The sequence below is a fragment of the Haemaphysalis longicornis genome, unplaced genomic scaffold (genome assembly GCF_048455015.1).
Source record: "Haemaphysalis longicornis isolate Haplotype H1 unplaced genomic scaffold, Haemaphysalis longicornis Haplotype H1 scaffold_6, whole genome shotgun sequence".
Taxonomy (NCBI): Eukaryota; Metazoa; Arthropoda; class Arachnida; order Ixodida; family Ixodidae; genus Haemaphysalis; species Haemaphysalis longicornis.
In genome coordinates this window covers 58,052,526-58,074,134 of record NW_027526407.1, presented here as the reverse complement: position 1 = coordinate 58,074,134, position 21,609 = coordinate 58,052,526, and the positions used below count along the sequence as shown (strand labels likewise).

At 45.7% G+C, this 21,609-nt stretch overlaps 1 protein-coding gene across 1 annotated transcript in view; it reads right to left on the bottom strand.

Annotated features, from left to right (window-relative positions):
- The window catches only part of LOC144142750 (synaptotagmin-10-like), a 239,208-nt gene that overhangs the window by 14,385 nt on the left and 203,214 nt on the right, over window positions 1-21,609 (bottom strand). Inside the window, exons 5-6 of the mRNA XM_077674442.1 lie at window positions 20,545-20,649; window positions 18,705-18,923 (exon numbers count right to left, since the gene is read on the bottom strand). Of these exons, the coding sequence (XP_077530568.1) occupies window positions 18,705-18,923; window positions 20,545-20,649 (324 nt within the window). The remainder of the gene's footprint in view (window positions 1-18,704; window positions 18,924-20,544; window positions 20,650-21,609) is intronic.

Here is a 21,609-nt window from a genome sequence, read left to right as displayed (position 1 = left end):
TTAAAACACGGACAATCGCAAATTTAATTCAGCACTCACGTTTACAGAGGCTCAAAGCACGCTTCTTCACGGCGTACTCAACGCTTTTGTATTCTTCTCAGCCCTTGAATTCGAATCTTCGATCCGTCCATTCTTTATAAAACACGCGCGAGATCGCTTTTCAACAGACGAGAGTGGAGGGAAAAAGGGTGTCCAAAAGCACCGCTTTTAAAAAAATTGAACGGTAACGGCTGCGAAGCATTCTGCCCCATTTGTCAATATCTACTCGAACAAAGAACAAAATAAAATGTGCGCGGAAGCCACTACAACGCCTTTTCTGGCTTCCCGTCCGAATTAAAGCTGCCTTTATTGCGCCTGTAAAGCAAGCTTTCAACGATTATGCGCGACCGCGTTTTTAGAAAGTACCGCGCTCTCGTCGAACGTGCTTCACGCGGCGCGAAAGAATCCTCGTTTGAATATTCAAAAATGCCGCGGGTGCGCAGAGGGGAATCGGGAATGCGCAAGCGGTCGTAATTTATTCAAAAAAGATGCAACACATCACACACCGACGCACAGCCTCAAACACGAACGCTTATCACCGATGCTTTGAAACTGAGCGCCAAGGCAACGGTTTTGAGCGATCGCGCTTTCATTATCCCCGAGGGGGAAATCCTCTTTTGCGAGAGTAGGGTGAACTCTTCGCGAAAGGATACAGTATATTCTAGGCATTATAGTGATATGGAAGCCTGCACCATACTTGGGACGGAACAGAGCAGCGGAGGGTCAGTGCCCCGAGGTATAATCGACCGTTTGTTTTGTAGCGTAAGCTACACCTGCCGAGGTTGAGCAGTTTCGCGTGTGCCGTGAAGGGCCGTTCTGCGCAAGCGCGAGGGACATAGGATTAGATTGGATTGGCTTGGCTTGGCTTGGCGTGGCTTAGATTAGATTGGATTGGATTGGAATAAAGTGGATTGTGTTGGATTGTGTTGCGCCATAGCCGCGGCAGACGCACTGGCGCCGGCGCGTGCCCAGGTGTGCGCCTCAATTGCGCTGTAGCCAAGTCTGACGCTGCACCGGAGCCGCTTGATAGCCTTTTCGCGTGGCTCGTGAAGAGCCGTGCTGAGCATGCGCGAGGAGCAGTGACTGGACAGGACTGGACTGGACTGGACTCTATTAGACTGAATTAGACTGAATTGGACTGGACTGGACTGGATTGGACTGGATTGCTAAACCTTAGCTCACGCTACGTATATCCTCGCATAGCAGAGCTAAGCCACTACTAATTTTTTTTAAAGCGAAATCTTTATTAGTGGGACCGATGGCGTCCTGTCAAAAACGCATGCATGTCCCCATGGATCAGTTGGTCGACCGAAAAGCTCTGATAACATCTCTGGACACACAGCACGTCCGTTAAACCTGGCTTCCATTGTGTCAAACCGGTTACTTGAAGAAAACCACGAAAAAGGAACAGTTCTGGATAAGACAATACATGTGTCGATCATGAAGGAAGAGTACACTAGTATACCTTCATCTCATAAACCACGTATCGGTATACATTTAGATCGTTCGTAGATGCGTTTACTCAGTGCGCGAAAAATCGCCGCGCAGTTTCGTTCGTTCTTCGTTTGCGAGTAGGCGTGGGTTTTTGAAGGTTTGGCGATCGATTGGCCGCACTTTCAGGGAAGGTTGGATGCACTTTCAGCGAAGGTTTTTACGCACTTTTAACGCACTTTTGATGTGAGAAAGCTTTCGCGCTTCTCTAAACTTTTTTTTTAGGAAGAAATGGTAAAGTTTTGTGTTTGTTCGTTGCTGTCGTTGTTTAGCGTTGGCGCGGAGTGGGCGAATTATAAGCGGTCCTCCGCCTTCAAAGCTCGGCGTAAAAACGGCGGTTTTGGCGCTTTCTTGCAGAGAATCTTTTGATTCTTTTATGGTGTTCCAGGTCTTGTGTAGATGTCGTATAGATATCGTAGAGATATCTTATTAAGTCGAAGCCGTCGTCTTCTTGGTCGTTTCACGCGGCGGTTCCAGTGGAGGTTAACGGAGTCGGTCTGGCGAGGAAAGCTTGGCCGCTGTTGAATAGGGCACGCCTAGAGGACACCTAAGCTCTTGTTTTGAGTTGTGAATGGGCAAGAATTGATATCCAACTGAACGCTGCTGGGTGTTCCGTCGAGTGGGTGTGGTGACGCTCTGGTGTAATCAGAATGGGTGAATCGGCCGCGAGTTTCTGACGACAGCTGTCATCGACAGTGGCCAATTCTTTGGAGCGTGTCGTCAAGAATAGTGTTGATATAATACACAGCCAAATAGACGAGTGTATAGTGATTCCATGTGAATTTCTTTGTTTTCTTCTTGTTGTTGTTGTTGTTCATTTTCTTTTCCCTTGAATTACTGTTGTTGAGCGCACGTTTTGCGCATCTCTTGTATAGTATTTGTGTAAGCTGTGTAGTGCGCTCTGTAGCCGGCAAATGCTTTCCGCTTGTTCTTTGCAGCGCCAGTATTTATACAGGCCTGTTCAGAACAACCACTAGCGTATATCTCACATACTTCTGTGTCTGTACTACCGTACTACCAGCATATATATTCTGTTACTTTTTTCCCGCTTTGTTGCTGTGTTTTTTCCTCTAAAAAAATCCACTGCCCTCTTCAATGCTGGTGCGATTGAGGGAACTTTAAACAAACAAACAAACAAACAAACAAACAAACAAACAAACAAACAAACAAACAAACAAACAAACAAACAAACAAACAAACAAACAAACAAACAAACAAACAAACAAACAAACAAACAAACAAACAAACAAACAATAAATAAATAAATAAATAAATAAATAAATAAATAAATAAATAAATAAATAAATAAATAAATGAGAGCTTGTGAATAAGCTGCGAGCTTCTGACTGCTGCAATCGACAGTGGTTAGTTCACCTAAGTAGGTATGTTGTTTTGCCTATATTGAGCCTTAAATTAAGGGGCCATGCAACAGGGTGAGTTCATTAAAGGGCTTCTTTGTCCTGATAACAATGGCACCAGTTTTAACTCAGACTCCAAATAAATAATCGGGATATTTAGGAAAGCACATGAAGCAGCGGTGACCCCCCACCCGGCACATTCCGGTGACGTCTGTATGACGTCACCGAATCTTGTTTGGGCAATTGACGGCCGCCGACAAAAGCCACCTCCGAGATCAGACAATGCGATTGCATACAGTAGAGCCTCTAGTTTCGTTTCATAGTATATAATTTGAATGTTGACGTGCAATTAACGCGCAGACAACTGCCTGCCTCTAATACGTCACTCCTGCCAATATCACGTCACCGTAGCGGGAAATTTGAAAATGTTTGAGTATTAATTGCGCTTTCTCGATTAGATAAACGTCTTTCGGGGCTGTAATGGTGCTTAGTGAGGTGCCAAAAGGCTAATCCTTTCAAATTGAACAAAGTCATAATGCCCCCTTTAATGGGCCATTTTTAATGCTTTCGCATTTAAAGGTCACACGTGGAGTCCTAATGGGACGCAACGTTTCAAACTTGACGCCTGTAGTATCGCAGAAACTTTTGCAGATGCATCTCGTTAGTGGCCAAACGGAAATTTCCGTTCCGTCACATATTTGCAACGAAACCCAGTGGGTGGCGAAGCCACATTAGTTCGGCTTAAAGCTTTCTAAAGCTCCCTGAAGTTCTGTAAGTGCGGCTAATCCAAATTCCCAGTCAGGGTCATATAAGGCAGCCCGCAAAAAATTATTAAATTTAAAATTTTTATATAACAAAACCTTTATGTAAAGTACTTCAACAAGGTAAAAATTTGGGATGGTTGGTGCGTAGTCAAGAATAGCAAAAACAGCGCAAAGGACGGGAGAAGGAATTTGCTATTCTTGAATTTAAAGTACCCTCGTTACGTGGTTGTTCGGCGTGACAGTTAAAAAAGAAATTGGACCCTACCAGCGCAACGTTATTTTCCCCCCGCCATTTATGATGATTTTGTTACGTAACAAATGATATGTATTATATGCTCCACCGTTTTTTTTTTTTTAAATCACCTACTGCTGCGTCACTGTGTCGCCATTTGCGCGACTGTTTGAGAATCTTGAAGTTTTGAACCTCGCCACAATAGTGCCATGTTGGCGCAGTTGGTACCGCCCAAATAAATAAATAAATAAATAAATAAATAAATAAATAAATAAATAAATAAATAAATAAATAAATAGAACAAACTATAGTGGCCACGTATGTCCTCGCACTGTCGTCCTTCCGGACTCGCGTACACACGGTCACAATACGACGTCCGCCACGTGGTGAGAAATCGAAAAACAAACAGCAAAGCCGAGCCACGTGGAAGAACCGTAGGCGGTGTAAAAATATAAAAACTAAGAAGCACACGAGTCTCGACGCGACAAAAAAACGCGGTCACCTGCCGAACCAGCCGCGTCCGCGCGCGCGTGCTAATCCGCGAAGCCTCGCGAGAGCTTTGCATCCATTAGGGACGCTGCCGGTTTCTACGCGCCACGAAGAACGATAGAGGCCACGGGCAGCAAAGGGTCAGTGTTACAAGGCCGAATTAGAGGCTTTACGAAGGAATAAAGTTGAAAAAATTCGCGCGGCCGACGGGCGTCCCAACCCACGCGGACGCCCCGATGTGCCTGGCGCGGCCTACGCGCTAAAGCCGCGGCCCGTCCCACGACTTCGCGCGCGTGGGTTAATTAGTTGGAATCGACGGTACGTTTTGAGTTCGGTTCACTTGTTTGCCTCGTGCGGGCGAAACAGAAATTCCCGCGGGATGTTCCATAAGGAAAGAGTTTGGTAACGAAAGTAGTCCCTGCTAGTCAAGTATGTAACCGTATACGTAACTATAACGAAGCGGTCTTCCCAGTTTCCGATGTAATTATAGCTGAGGCCAAAGGCCTCAGCTATAATTTATTTGATTTCATTACGTCACATTGATAGAGATAAGATGACGAAGAGCCCAATAATGACGATGATTAGAATTAAAAGCTGGTTTACCTTACACGTTCGCGCTACCGACCGGCCGCGCGTTATCTTTTAAGCAACAGCGACCGACGCAAACCCTGTTATCCAAAGTAGTGCTTGCCCGCAATGGCTTCAGCTACCGATAGCCGCGCACACTACTAAGAAGTATAATTAAATGCAACCCTACACATCTTTTTCTAACCCCTAGAGCGCTACGCCAATGTTTTGCGTGGTCGTTCGGAATCAGTGATGCAGCAGCCAACAGGAAGTTGTCTGCTTTGCAATAGCAGACGACAGGCTCTGTTATCTGCCTCACGCAGTACGCGGTGTGCAAAACACCAGCTACTCTACGAATCGTAATTGAATGACTGCAGCAACACGTCACTTCCAACGCCTTGGAACATTAAACCAGCAAGTACGGTTCGAATCAGTGGTGGAGCTGCTTCCGGAAGTCCCCGAGGCGGCGACTTTGTTTACGGCTCCGCTTAACGGAGCCCCCGTAAAAATAGGCGGGTAGTTTCGAACGATCTTTTTTGCTTTTCCGGTGCTTCACTGTTCTACAGAAGTATTTGTTCGCACAAGTGTTCTCACTTTTCTTACTTTATCTCTTTCTGCCTCGTCGGCAGAGGCTACGTCGATTTTTTTCGTCTATCCTTACTTTTGCGAACCACGACAGCCCACGTCTTCCGCGAGCTTCCTCGACAACGGTCCATCTGGGTCGATTTCCCTCGAGGATAAGCCCCGTCGCTGTTAGTTTCACTCATTCCAGTTCACTTAAAGCGTAGTTGTTCCTACCCTGAGGGTGACGGTAAGACCCACGCACGCAACGACGTAGATACGTGTACCGCTCCCGATTTACTGCACAGTATAGTACGGCTCCCCTACATGATATACGCTCAGAAAAAGAACAAATGCGTGCAGTGTATTGCAGCGCGTAGGCATTGGCATTGAACTTGTTTGTCCTGTCTTTGGAGCTACGTCGGTGTTCTTCTAAATCTTTGCTCTTTCCAATATATTTACAATGCTTGCTTTACTGACCGACGCCAGTACTGGGGCTGCATTAATTTTTGTAACAAGATTCACATGCTCGTTCTGTACGAAGTCAATTAATAATGCAATGTTTTTTTTAACACGAAATTTTTTTATTCCGGGATACACGAAAATTTCACTGGCGTCATATCCGTCACAGAAATGACGCCGGTACACCTTTGCCGAAGCGACCCGCAAGCAGGACATCGCTCGCCAAGCGCACCCGCAAGACAGCCGCCGACCCGCAAATCATGGTCAGCTGCACATTTCGTTGCACATTTCACTTTCGTGCTTTACCGATTCCTATGACAGAGGAATCAACCAGAGTTTTTTTCTTAAAAAACAATAGCAGGGCAACCGTCGGACGAATGCGTAAAATGGCATACTGATAATCACCAATATTTACTTCAATCCAGAAAAAAGAAGTCAGAGCTCGAGGGCTTCATCTCCCAGAGAGAGTGAGAAAGATACTAGAGAGATAAACTAGCGCGATGTGGTGCATTAAGGTATGTTTTTTTTTTGTATTTTGTGTGCGTCACACCTCGCGTGTCTCCACGCCATAACTGTAATGAAAAAAAAAAGTAATTAAAGCCGTTCCACTCAACGTGAAAGCTGTCGGAACTGCAGAGCAGTGTTCGCCATAATGGGCTGCGGCGTCGTTATCCGCTCACTGCTACATCCCAAAGCAATTCAAATTTCCCGCCTCTGTAGTGCCCGCGCGCCCCCCGCCGGGCCAGCGGGAGTTCTGTTCTTTTTCTGCTTGCTTTTCCTCCCGCACGCACCGGCGTTGCACTGCCACTTTTTTCGCTTACAATCGCAAAAACCAACCCAACGAGCGTTCCCAACTAAATGAACGCGGGTGCTGCCGGTTAATTGCGTAAATTTTGCGTCAAATGTACCTGCAGTTTGTTTTGCGCTAAACAATAAGGATATGTATGAGAAGTGCCAGCGTTTCACGAGTTTCAAATGGTTATGACTATTTAAACTGCTTGGTTTTCGAAGCCTCTGCGCTACGCCCTACGACGGAACGCCGGGATCTACTTGGGTCCGTTATCTCGCGGCACCGCCTGATTCCGGCAGTCGTTTGACATGGACCGTTACAGCGAGCAACGACGACAAGGCGAGCCCCGAAAACGCTCTGCTCTTTAAAAAAATATCGAGACAATGTCTGAATCCATGGCCGAGTCGTCTATCACACGTGCTGCACAATCACGAGCCAGAGGTTCTCCTCCTCCTCTCCCCTTCCCGTCCACCCGTCGAGGCGTTACTTAAGTTGTTATTCAATTTTTTTAAGCGTAGCCTCCTGACGTTTAACGAGTTTTCGTAACCCAACTTGGCAAGCCGCCGAGACAAACCGTTCAGGAACATTTTCGCTACCAATATTAGAAAAAAAAAAAAAACGATAATAACAGTCACTAATTCATAAAGAACATAAAACTCGTTACAACACCAGGAGAAAAAAAAATAACTTTGACCCCTCTCTGGTATTCGTCGTTATTCCCGACGCCCTGACCTTGCTCTCCCCGGCGGCTTTTAATCACACCGCTGTGATGGATTAGCGCTGACAACGGCGACGTTAATGTTCGCGCCACGCCCCCTCTCTCTTAATTCCCCCTCTCTTTTTCACCTATCTCCCTGCAACACCCCTTTCACAAGAATTCCGTAAATCCTGAGCCCGCCCAGTCACATGATTCCCAACACATTGTCCCCGAATCGCCATGTGCACTCAACCGTTTGAAGAAGCCAAGCCAAGACAAGTCAAAATCGCCTCAGAGTCGACACCCTACAACTACGGCCTTCTGCGTCGGGTGTGTTGGTTCTCCCACGCAACGGCTGTGAGCGTATATATATGAACGAATGTGTCAGATACGCTCGGGGCGTGTCTGACACGAGTAATTAGCATACATAGAGAGATGACTGCAGTTACCGGCGTCTATTCAAAGCAGACAAAAAAAAAAAAAAAAAAAAACAGAGCGCGGACATTTTCACAGCCAGAGAAGGAAAAAGGAGCTTTAATGTTACTTCCCACTATTCTGGGTTTTATCTGCTCTTCAACGTGGTTTGTGAGCACCTTTTACGACGTTCGTCGCGTGAAGTGAGAGAAAAATAGCAACAAAATGAGGGCGACCGGACGGGAAGCGAGCTGTGATGAGAATTAATTTCCCGTTAGGGCAGCGGGTTGACAGCGTTGTCGCGGAGGCAACAGAGATCTGGCGAGATGAAAAAAAAATAGAGCAAGATAGAAACAAAGAAAATAGCTGAATGACACAATTAATCTCCTGCTTTTTTCTTCTTTGCTAACGGGTTGCGAAACTAAGCGAACACGTGCGGGTTGGTGGAGAGACGTGCTCATTCTGTTGACCGCACTCTTTTCATTTAAGGAGACACGGTCGAGTGCGGGGGACGTGCGCAAGCACGTGTCAGGTGCCGAGATGTCACCGTCGAGCTGGGAAAAAAAAAATAAAAAGAACAGGCACTGGAGTTTTGTCCGCGCACGTGCGTTTCTGACATCATGACCGAGGTTGGGGAACAGGATACAAGCCTTAGCCGTACAATAGTGTGGTTTGGGGGTAGAGAGCGGATGGGCGGGTTTTTACGGCCTCTTCACATGTTGTTGTGTTGAACGGAGCGCTAGAGTGTCCCCTTGAGGGCGGTGCTGCAGACATCAGTGGATCGGCGCCGAAGCTAAGCCTTGTTGTACGTCACGGGGCGCTGAGAGGCGATCTCAGAGTTGGCAAATTCCGTTCAGTCCCCCCAAGTTCTCTCACTTGTCTCCCATTGCGAGAAAAAAATAAGGTGTGAACGAAAGTAAAAAAAAAAAAAAACCTTTTTGTTAGTGTAAAAAAAGGTGGTGTTTTTTTTAGGTCAGGTTAAAAAAAATATCGTTTCAAACTTTTACGGCGCTGAAGCTATTACAGAAAAGATATCATCGGCAGCCGCTTACCACACTTACGTTTAAAAAGTGCTCCCTATAGAATGCTCATAAGCTGTGGCGACGGCGCGGCAGAAAATCAGAATTATCAGCGAGGGAAACTATTGGAGTGTCGGTTCATCATCATCATTATCATCATCATCACAAACAACAACAACAACAGCAGCAGCATAGCCATAATCATCGTCGTCGAGGCTTTCCTTTTTTTCTTTAGACAGACAGACAGACAGACAGACAGACAGACAGACAGACAGACAGACAGACAGACAGACAGACAGACAGACAGACAGACAGACAGACATTTAAGTGAGTTACAATGTCTGTCCCCAAGCTCCCTTTCGGTATTGAGTAAAGGACTTCGAAGCACTGACAGTCCTGAAAAACTTTCGCTTATTTTTAATGTTTTGCAGCTTGTCACTGCCTGGAGTAAAGAGCACGAGCTTGGAGTTCCGACGCAAAAAAGCTACACGTAAGAAAAGCCAGCGCCAAACAGGGACTCCACTCCAATGCCGCTATTATTACCGCAACGCTCGCTGCGACGAGTATTCCCAGAGCATTCCTGCGTCCGGCAGAAATCAAGCATGTGTGTGCCACAAAGCTGCTGCCCCGGGCGCAATAAAAAAGAAGAAAAAGAAATCGTGCGACGGCCAGGGTTCGTTAAACACAAAACCGCCGACATCCGCTGCCTGACAGAGCCGCATACAGTTGTCTGCTCGGTCGGTCGCTTACCTCGACCGGTGGTCCCGGTCAAAGCGACCCCGTCAGTTACGTACATCGCAGAAGAAAAGGGGTAACGAAATCCAACCGCTAAATCGGGCTGCGCGACGAGCGTGAATGCTGCGCTGGGTTGTGGTGCCGACCACGACTGGGAATTCATCGATCGAAAACTTGGCGCGAGGCGTGTTCGGCTGGCGTTGCTCAATTTTCATTCGCGACAGCTGTTGGGAAGGAATTTGCGGGCCGACGCAAAGGCCGTCGCAATATCGAACGAATTGAAAGTGCAATTTCGAGGAGGTTTACTACGGCAAAAGAAAGTTGCATGAAAGATGCGAACATTTATAAATGTTCCCTCAAGTGACTACATTTTGAAAATTTCATTTCCGAATTTTGTGCAAGGAGCTTTACTGGTCTGAAACAGGCCTGAAGGCGTGATTAAGCAATATTGTTCAGAATGCCACGCTATATCCGCGGACTTTTCCAAGCGCTCGTTGTTGTTAAGAAGACGCACAGTTTGTAGTCAAAGCTACAGGGATGTAACCCTTTATTGAACGAGAAGAGAAGACAAAGAAAATAAATCTGGAATCTAGAGCTCGGAGAAGGTTCTCTATAGGCCTGCTGTGTTGCATCCAAAAACGTTCGCTCGGTTGCAAACTACATTCAAGACTTCAGGGAGCCGCTTTCAGCCCGCCGGAGAGGTTCGATCAGGATTCTGAAACTTCAGAAATAACGGTCTAGGCTACAAGTGCCATACGAAGAGGGCTTGTGGCTTAAGATTTTAACCACCCTTAGTTCACTAAACTGAGGAAATAAGAGAAAAACGTTGTCTGCGCTCTGAATAGACCCAGAAACTGTTTATTCTGACGCGTATTTGTAGCGCACAGCAGTAGTACCACTCGCGCAATTGTAGGGAGCCGTGAAGGGGAAATACAACTTTCTTCAATTTGAAAGATGGCGGACGTTAAAGATCCCCAGGTGAAATTAATCCGGAGCCCTCCACTACGGCGCGCCTCAACGCCTGCGTTGCGTCGGCTTGTTAAACCCTACAATCAATCAATCAATCAATCAATCAATCAATCAATCAATCAATCAATCAATCAATCAATCAATCAATCAATCAATCAATCAATCAATCAATCAATCAATCAATCAATCAATCAATCAATCAATCAATCAATCAATCAATCAATCAATCAATCAATTTGAAAGAACTAGTGTTTGGTCAAACTCACTCAGCTCAATTGCAGCCAGTAAAGACGTTATTTTTTCACCAAAAAAGGCAAGAAATATAAAAAGCTTTCAAATTTCGGGCTGAAGTTACGTATTATGGGCACAAGTCACGTAATATCGGCCAGCACTAAAAAGTGCACGGTGGAATTCAAGTGCATATGATCAAACGTATCTAGAGGCCCCACTGCAATCGCCCAGCCATGTTTCTTGGCGGTTGCTTGGGCCGGCAGCCGCCAATCGCACAAACAAGACTCCGTGACGTCACAGAACAATCGCCGGAAAGCGGTCGGGTAGTCGCCACTGGTATCTTTTCTTTATTATCTCGATCATTTGTTCGAAGTTTGCGATAAAAGTGGCATCACTGTTATCGGTACAAAGCAGTCTTTTTAAATGAACAAACTTGTATTTTGTATTCATGGTTGATTTAAGGGGGACATGGTATTTTGCCTGCCTTTCTTTCTGCCCACCCCTCATGTAATGCCCCAAAAAGGGCCCTTGAGGTATCAATAAATAAATAAATAAATAAATAAATAAATAAATAAATAAATAAATAAATAAATAAATAAATAAATAAATAAATAAATAAATAAATAAATAAATAAATAAATAAATAAATAAATAAATAAATAAATAAATAAATAAATAAATAAATAAATAAATAAATAAATAAATAAATAAATAAATAAATAAATAAATAAATAAATAAATAAATAAATAAATAAATAAATAAATAAATAAATAAATAAATAAATAAATAAATAAATAAATAAATAAATAAATAAATAAATAAATAAATAAATAAATAAATAAATAAATAAATAAATAAATAAATAAATCATCTAAACCAAGCGAACTAATTAAGCGAGTATGCATCCTCGTGTACGTGGTCTGTTTTCTGGTTTTTTTTTTGGCTCCATAAAAACAAGAAGTCTGACAGCGGTACCTTGTCCGCATACCACACGTTCATTTCACATTAAACGCCTCTCTCTCTTTCTCTCTTTCTCTCTCTCTCTCTCTCTCTCTCTCTCTCTCATCACGGCAACTGAGATGACACTAACGCAGGGGGAGATGCAGAGGGGGATGGGAGAAGGCGGAGAGGCGCTAAGAACAGAGATGGGATTTTAAATAGAATTCGGGGACGCAATAATTTGGGGTTCAAATTGCTACGTGGCCATAGAACGGCGTCAAAAAAGTTGAAAATACACCAACTCCAGCTCCAAATGCTCGAATGGAGACTCTGAGCTCGGAAACAATGACGAAGCGTTCGCTGAAGACAGCAGCTTCATTACGGCAATATTGAACATTGAAAAAGAATTTATTTACGCCGAATTCTATTACAGCAGAAACTTTTGTAAAAGAAATGTTTCTAATAAAACGACAAATGCCACTGGTAACAGCGTTTTCACTGAGATCTGCCACTGGTTGGAGCGCCGGCGTTTATAACTCGAGGTGCCGCCGAATGTTGAAATATGTGCGCAGCGAGTCGAATGTCCTTGAGGTAATTAGCGCGCGCGGATTTTACGTACGTTAGTCCTTTTTTCTTTAGATCTGCTAATAAATTATTGAGGAAGTGAAGCAGACAAATTTGGCATTGTTTTGATACTAGATGTATGCGAGCCACTCTTGCAGAAAACGACGGACAAGAGTGACAGGGGGAAAGCAGTAGTGTTACCACAAAGCGTAAATTATCTATGCAGAATTGACTTACGGAGACCTCAAAAAGTGAATAAAAAAATTCACGCCATGCCAAGGAAACTTTTAAAAAGGTTTTTTTACGGGAAGAACGCCTTCAACTGAGTGTTAGAAGGTGTTAGGAGGGTAGCAGGGATAGCGTGGGGCTTATACGGGCGGAAACACGGTATGTGTGGGGCCAGCCAGTGGTCGCTCTATTGCCTAACACCACGTTGCCGGTGCTGCGGCAGCATGCCGTCAACGGTAGCTTTCTCAGCTCTGCAAAGTCTGGCGTTAGGCCGTAAGCAAATACCACTTAGGGTCACTGGTCTCCTTTTCTTCGTTCCCAAGAAGCTAGATCCCCAACACTACGCGACAAATAGCAATAAAACAACAACAACAACAAAAAATGACGCGGGTGAGGAAACGCAGATGAAGTCTGCACTGCGCGCATAGTCGAGCTCGGGGCGTTCGACTATGTTTTATGTTCCGCGGTGCTTTTATTCCGCAACGTCACCATAGGTTTAGCCGTGTTAATGGCAACATGCTAGGCTTAGCAGAATATGGTCATAAGTTTCGTCGAAATGCATTTCTCCTGACGATCATAACTCGGTCCAACGGCCTTCTGTTTGCGCCGACTCAGCGCCATTAGGCTACAGCTTCCAATGTCGGAGAGGGGGCATTAAATCTGCGGAGACGAGACAACTTCACGTGAACCACACCTGCGTCGTACCTGCTCCATTTGGGACATGATGAGCGGTTCCTGCTAAGGAGCCTTCTCGTGGTGTGGCGTCCTTCGACGCTGCTGTGGGGATCTCAACCAGGCGTGAGCAGGGTCGATGCCCTAGCAAACTAAATCGTGTCGTTTGCTGCCTGTAAAGCGTGCTCTGCCGCAAGTAGGGCATTAGTTAGGAGAAGCAAACTAAAGGGGGCGCTTACGACGGAGTAAATCAGTCATCTGAGGATATTTAACAGCTGAGTGTGGCATTAGTCTACGAAGTGGGAGTGGACGACCTGAGACGAAGCTTTAGCTGTAATTCAGATTTTCAGCTTAGGGCGCCTACTTGTTCGTGCACATGTAGGCTCCCAATTTCTGCTCTGTATAAAGCGCCGTCTGCCGAAAAAAAAAATGAATGAATGAATGTCTTTTATTTAGGAAGAGACCTCAGTTCCTGGTGTTGGTTAGGGGGAAAAGGAAAGGGGAAGACCCTTATTACAAATTACGATCACATGACGATGTAATCGTTTAGTGTTTCTGTTCCAGTTAGCTGCAGGCACGGTTTGAGTGTTCACATAGGCACTGCTCCTTGATATGTGGAGCACTGTCACGAAGGTTTACAGGGCTACAGTCGCGTGCACGAACACTTGTAAAAAGGGTGGGAGTCAGTCAGCCACTATATAACTCTGCACAAACCACTTTGTGCAGCAAAGTTTGCTACCCTTGCAAGGGCGCGTGGATTGCTTCTAATAAGCTGCAAGTGCGCTGTTAGTGTATGCGGGGCTGCCTGAGACTCTAGGAGTTGCTCTCTGCCCCTTACGAAGGCCGAACAAGACCAAATTAGATGAAAGAGATTGGGGTAGTTTTTGCCGCACAGACGGTACATATAGATGTCGAAGCCTGGTCTCTTGTCCATTCAGAAATGATGTCCGGTGTGTAACCCCCATCCGCATACACCTTGTCAGCGAAGACTTCTTCTCGTCTCGATAGCGTCTTTAAAGGTCTCAAAAAACCCGGTGGGGAAGCTTCAGCCAATCGTTGTCTGCTGATTCGTTTGAATGGAGGTAAAAAACAAGCTAAACAAAATCGTCATTGACCTGTAAAGTGATTGGAAATAGTGAAGCAATAAGGGAGATTCCAAAACTGAGTTATCAGCGTTTTACGTGCATGTTAGTATTCAAGAGGTTCTTTCAAGTCGAACAAAGGCACCACTAAAATCGCATGGTCCCGTTGCTGGCGGTAGCTTTGGTCGGCGGCGACCAATCGCACAAGCAAGTCCCTGTGACGTCATAAGGACGCTGCGCGAAAGGGGCTGGGGATCGGCACTGCTTCGTATGTTTTTCCTACTGTTTCCTTGAGATACTGGAATTTTGGCATTAAAATTGGCATAGCTGTTATTGGGCAATGTAGTCTCGGTGACCGCGGCCTTCTTTCTGATGTAGGCGGGAACCAAAAAAGCTGTCGAGTGTCGGCATTTCGGCGCACGTTAAAGCTTCCCAGGTGCCCTAAATTATACCGGAGGCCCTTTCTACTGCGCGCCTTATAGCACAGACGCAGTCTACGTGCATAAAACACCAATATACCTGTGAATTTAACCCTCATAAAACTGTTCTCAAGCTTATCTTTCTTTTTCTTGGGAGGGTACGCGCGAAGTTTGATTGATTGATTGTAGGGTTTACTGCGCCGACGCAACGCAGGCGATGAGGCGCGCCGTAGTGGAGGGCTCCGGATTAATTTTGACCACCTGGGGATCTTTAACGTGTGCCGAAATCTCGTACACACGGGCGTTTTTGCTTTTCGCCTCCACCAGAAAAGCGGCCGCCGCGGCCGGGAATCGAAACCGCGACCTCGTGCTCAGCAGAACACCGCCTTAGCCACTGAACCACCGCGGCGGGTATACCTTCCGTTCCATGTATTTCTGCCAGTCCGGGAATAAAAAAATGTACAGTTGTGCTTATTCACTCAACTGTATTTTTTTCTCTGTCTTGCGACTCCGTTGTAAACTCCGTTGAGCCTTCAGCTATGCCCTGAAGGCCCTTACGGTACTAAAATAAATAAATAAAAATATAAATGAATATCTTAAGGAGACGACATGGTTTTATATGGAACGCGTGTTTGCTTTTGTCTGTCATTTCTTTGTTTACACGGAGCATCACCCATCTATGCAGATCAGCGCTTAAAATGTTTTGCTCCACTTCTTGTTCGACATAGTTTTGTCCCACTTACTTACATTTATGAACGCCATGCGATCAGCGTTTTCGTGCGCTGTACGGGGCGAGAGGTAAAAGAAAGCATTTGAACGTTGCACACCGGTGTAGTGTAACAACCATGGCAGCCAATGAGCTTCTAGTCAGAAGTTCTTCCGCGAACGAAGAACTTGAGCTGCGAATTCGTTTCCGACCCCGTATTCCACGCTTATTTCGCTGCGCTTTCTTTTCTTTTCAGTAAGTATTCCTCAGCGTCGCTGACTAAGAAGTAGGAGGTAGCGCCTTATTGTCGCTAATCCTACTTCTTAACTTGACCGGCAGGAAGACGGTGATCTCGAGGCAAGGTGGCCTTGACATACTTACTGCTAAGGGTACTTTCAAGAAATTACACTAACAAGACAGGTGCTCGAGATTTTTGTTTACATTTCCAACTACTGGTCGTGAAAGTTATCCACTGCCGTCCTTTCTTTTTCTGTACTAGTTTGGTGGGTTTCGCTATCACAGTTACGCCGGCAAAAGCTTTGGACTCGTAATGACTTTCTTAGTCGGGTCAAGGGCAGGACAAAGTTGATCGCACCGTGTTTTATAGCCCTGGGTTCGGATCTTACGCAAGAAGGAAAGACAGCGTTGCGTGGAGGTCATTAGTTTTCTACATCCGAGAAGCTCCTCCGACTGCGTTCAGTTTATTTCTATTTTGTGCCGTCTGTTTGCTTGACATACTTAACATTGCCTGCCTTTGTTCGTAAAAGCTTTCAGCGTGTGATCAGGTTAGCAAATATTGATTGGGACAATTTTTTTCGACTAACCTAGCATGTCTGGTGCCACACGCGGGATCATTAACTTTTGGTTGACAGCTATTCACGGTGACTTAGTTGCGAAGGCAGGCCGCAACTCATTGCGAAGTCACCGTGGTCCGTCTCTCAGTCGCATCGACAGTGTTCGACGGATCCGAAATGACAAAAGACCTCTCTACACGCACGGTAATAGCGCACGTATCTGTACGCGTACACCTCCTACTCGTACCTGTACCCTCCCACGTGTACACGTACAGGTAGGTTCACGTAGGGGGACATGACTCTCGACATGTACGGCAAGTTTCACGCACGACACCCAGAACTTCGAGTTGTCTGAATTATTGCATAACCCTCGCTGTGCCACTCTTAAAAGCCCTTGTGCATGTACAGGGCGTTACGCCCTTGCCTTGCATCAGACGCCCTGCTTTGTTTTTTGCGGTTTCTCAGTTCCCATTATTCTTCTGTATCAGCTCCTGCACTGGTCGAACGCCACATGCACTGGTCGAACGCCACAACTCCCGCCTTGTGACAGCTGTTTTCCTTTTCTAGAGCTCCGGAGTGTTCTAGCTTAGGTTAAGATACCACGACACTTTGGTTTCCAAGCACTTGACTAGTTGTTTGAGTTACAAATGCGATACCGTTAGTAAACTCCGCTTACTGCCTTTGTGATGTGCATCATACAAACTGCCATTTCATCCTTTCCTTGGAAACTTGGTTTCCTTTTCACGCCTTCTCTCTCTCTCTCTCTCTCTCTCTCTCCTCTCTCTCTCTCTCTCTCTCTCTCTCTCTCTCTCTCTCTCTCTCTCTCTCTCTCTCTCTAACTCCCGCGAACACTCTCTAACCTGACCGAAGTTGCCGAGAACGAAGGCGGATGACGATATCCAAGCGGTGTACTCCAAGGCCTCGCAGTGTTCCTCCTGCTTTTCTTTTTTTGTTTTTGACACGACCTCTCCTCCCCGACCTCGTACTATTAAGAAACATCCCCGGGCAGTCCTCAATCATACCACCGAATCCAGTCGCCCCCGGCACTGAGTTGTGGAATTCCCTAACTATTGCCCGCCAGTTTTCGTTTCGCTTCTTTTTATGGTGGAAGAGAGTTGCCTCGATTGAACACACAGTTGACATACACTGAAACTTCTTTCGTCGGCAGTATTTCTTCTTTGAATAAACAGTGTTCTTGGATTGTACTCGCTTGTTATAATTATAGCGTCGTTTCTCTGTCTATTACTTATCGCGACGGCGCTGTCACTATAAACAAAAGCTGCCTCAGCTATCAGTTTGACAGTGACCTGCTTGCATAAAGGCAGGGTTTCCGCGTAGAAAAACAGAATATCAAAAATAAGACGTGAAAGGGATGAGAAACACAATCCATGCCGGTCTCGATAAACGAAAAGACCTTCCAAGTCAACGTTATTTTCTCCCGGTCAGGAAGTTGTCATCCTCCATAATAGCGTTAGCTCGTGTGCGCTGACACAGCGCGGGAGCTGTCATTATGGAGAGTGGGCGTCGTGAAACGCCGGATGGAAATTACCACGACAATAAACTTTGTTCTGAAAGTTGCGCGGTATTATCGCTGCTCTTAACGTTCTGTGATTGAAAGTTTGTGTATGCGTGTAACAATCCCTAACCCTGATGTAAGGAACCGAGAGTAAGTTAAAAAGAACGAGAAAGTAAAGAAGACGAACTATAGACGCATTTATTTTCTACCCACTGATAACATCTTGACACGTCCTGGAAGCGCCGCGCATGCACAGTTATCATTCTGTCGACTGTCCCAATGAAGCAATCGCGGAGCAGGGTTAAAAGAGAGAGGAGGAAAAGGGAATATTAGAGAAAAGGAGTGTAAACTGCAGACATGTTTATCCTTTAAACATTGATAACATCATGACGTGTTCTGGACTGCGCTGTGCATGAGCAGTTGGATGGTCTTATCGTGTACCCCAATTAAATCGGCGCTAGGCCAGCCTAACAATAGAATAGTATCGCCCAGGAAAAATAATTTGGAAAGTTCTATACACGATAAACCGATGCGGGCGAGCAGAAGAGAGGTGGTGCCTGGTGTTTCATAGAACGTCCATAGAAAGCATCGTCATTTTTGACTAATGTGTCAGTACGTTCGTGCGATTACTTGAACAAGGGTGCCACTTTGGACGTAATTTTTAGCGTTGTGCAAGGAAAACACACCCTATGAGAGCATCGTGGTATTTTGTCTGACACAATAAATCCAGTCAGTGGACGCGCTTTATTGGAACCATCATGTGTTCGGATTTTTTTCGACAGCCACTCAGGCGCGCTTCCAAGCAGCACTTAGACTGAGGGCCCTCTATACAACTGCCTGCAACCAGGAAATCAATTTCGATCGCAAAACAAGTTTATGACAAAGTGGTGTCCCGAGAAGTGCGAACTCACCACCTATTGTGTGTTCCAGGGAAAGTTAAAAAGTGCAGGGCTCAGTTCACGTACCTGCGGCACACCAATGATGTCCATGGTGTACTCCATTTCGTGCGTCGGGTCGCAGAGCTCGTGCAGGTGCTTGACGATCACGTGACCGATGAGGTCGTTTCGCGAGAACCGGTCGAAGTCGTAAACGGAGAACTGCAGCGTCCTCTCGCGGAGCTCTTCGAGCGGCATGGCGAACACGAACGACTCGTTGAACACTGGGTTCAGGTTCTTGCGATGAACCTGCAAAGGAGTGTGATACAAAACGAAGGTGTCAGTACTTTTTTGAAAAAAAAAAACAAAAAAACTGACGAGCGCGCTTTATATATTGTCACGGGAAGAAGACGACGAGAGCTGTGGGTCCAATCTCCGGAAAAGAAGACGAGAATAAGAGGAAGCTGCGCGGGCTCCCTCGTGGCCGAAATCGTGTACATATTGAGTCTCCTCTATTTACCAGTCCTGGACGATCCGCGGGCAGTCCGAGGACTGCCCTCGGACCGGAAGCCCCGTAGGAATATATGGGAAAAGCGAACGCCGGATCGAATCATGGGCAGTCCGCGGACGATCCGGAACTGATAAACGAGGAGGCCATTGTGGTAAAATGCTTCTATTGTGAGAAATTTCAAAACCGTTTAATGCGCCGGCTTCATGAAACGAGCGCTGGCGTAACAGTTGTTACAGTGTGCGCTTCAAAGCGGGAACCACCCGCCGCGGTGGCACAGTGGCTAGGGCGTTGAGCTGCGGAGCACGAGGACGCGGGCTGGATTCTCGGCCGCGGTGGCTGTTTTTTCTGATGGAGGCGAAAAACAAAAACGCCCGTGTGTACGAGGTTTCGGCGCACGTTAAAGATCCCCGGGTGGTCAAAATAATCCGGAGCCCTCCACTACGGCGCGCCTCATCGCCTGCGTTGCGTCGGCGCGATTAACCCTACAATAAATCAATCAAAAGCAGGAATTAGCGATACTCTGGGCAGTCGTTCTGACATTTAACCACAAAACATGCAGTGAACGGTAGAACAGAGGAGAATGAATTAGTGACTCAATCTCAGAAGAAAATAGCTCCACTATCTAGGCGAAGACCACATGCACAATGAAGCTGTGAATGAAAAAAAAAAAAAAAAAATGTCGGATCTATCGCAGAGCTGGGAATCGACGTAACGAGAAGCTTTCACAGTGGCGTACACCCCTCGGTTAAAATTAACTGTCGTGTGAAATTTTTTAGTGTTATTGTGCTTGGCGTGGCTGCTGATTATTCAGAGCACGGAGCAGCGGCGAGTGCATAAAGAAATACGAGACGCAAAATAGAGCAACGTTCAACATCTTAGTGTCGTAGTCTGAGTGCCTCCTCCACTCCATGTGCTCCCTTCACTCGGCTGATGGGAGGATTTCGCAATGCTTATGCTTGGGAGATCAATTTCAAGCATCTCCTTCACTGGGGGCTTGAGTAGAGGAAGGACTCAGAGTACCAGGGTTAATCCCCCTGGGTAAGACGTCATGAGCTACAAGCGAGGAGAACGTGATACACAAAGTAACTGGTGCTTCCCTGGTCAGCCCCACGGGCGCGGTACGAAGAAGCCAGCGTTATCCGATGTAAGATAAAACCCAGCCGCGCATTACGCAAAAATGTAACAGCAGAATCAACAGGGGTCCCCGGAGAACCAAGAGAACAGCCGAAAAAAGCCTCGCTTTGAATATAACGTTACAACTTTTGTGTGTGCGCTTTGGAGTGCAACTTGAAGAGTCGACATATATTTATTTTTTCTTTATGTGTATGATGAACGCGGCAACAGGCGTTGGGCCTTCAAAAGTGCCGACCCCGAATCAACACGAGCAAGTGTTGTAAGAAAATTTAATGTTATACTCACTCGTGTCTGGAACTTCTTGCGCCGCTCGGGAAGCAGGTAGAGCTTGATGTAGGGATCGGAAGAGCCCAGGAAGTCCTTGGAAGGAAGGTCCTTGGCTTGGAGAATCTGACGAGGAGATGCCAAAGAAAGGTGGAGAGAGAGGGAGAAATGCCGTGAGAAATTTTGGTCTTCATCTTTTTGCTGCAGTTATCGGTCACGCGTTATCAATGAAACATAAATGTGTCTATAGTGTAAAAACGAGAGGAAGATAGGTACACGAAACTTTCTTCTGGTGCCGTCATACACCCTTTCCCAGCCAAGATCCCACGCCAATCAATCAATCAATCAATCAATCAATCAATCAATCAATCAATCAATCAATCAATCAATCAATCAATCAATCAATCAATCAATCAATCAATCAATCAATCAATCAATCAATCAATCAATCAATCAACCAATCAATCAATCAATCAATCAACCAATCAACTAATCAATCAATCAATCAATCAATCAATCAATCAATCAATCAACCAATCAACCAATCAACCAATCAATCAATCAATCAATCAATCAATCAATCAATCAATCAATCAATCAATCAATCGATAGATCAGTCAATCAATCAATCAATAGATCAATCAATCAATCAATCAATCAATCAATCAATCAATCAATCAGTTATTCAATAAAGAGGCCAGCAAGTGAACACCGGTCCTGGTTTACACCTATAACATCTGCGGGGAAGCCGACATTTTGTACCTGATTTTCGTGGAAGTCCAGTTCAACCACAGAGAGAGATGCCTACTTGTGCTTTTTTATATAAAATCCCGGCAATGTAAGGGTCAGTGTTCTCAAACATTAACTCCAAAGAGAGTGAACTTGTAGCCTGCTAGTTAAAAAAAACACAGGAAATAAAACCCGCTAAAATTTCGTCCAGTTGCCCCTCGAAAGCCCTTTCCTACCCGAAAAAAAGCGACGTTAATAATGACCACTGAAATACGCCGGGGGGGTTGGATTGTAGAGACCGGGGGTGAAACGGACGCAGCGAAGCGAGAACAAAAACCGCCTCACAGATTTTCGCTC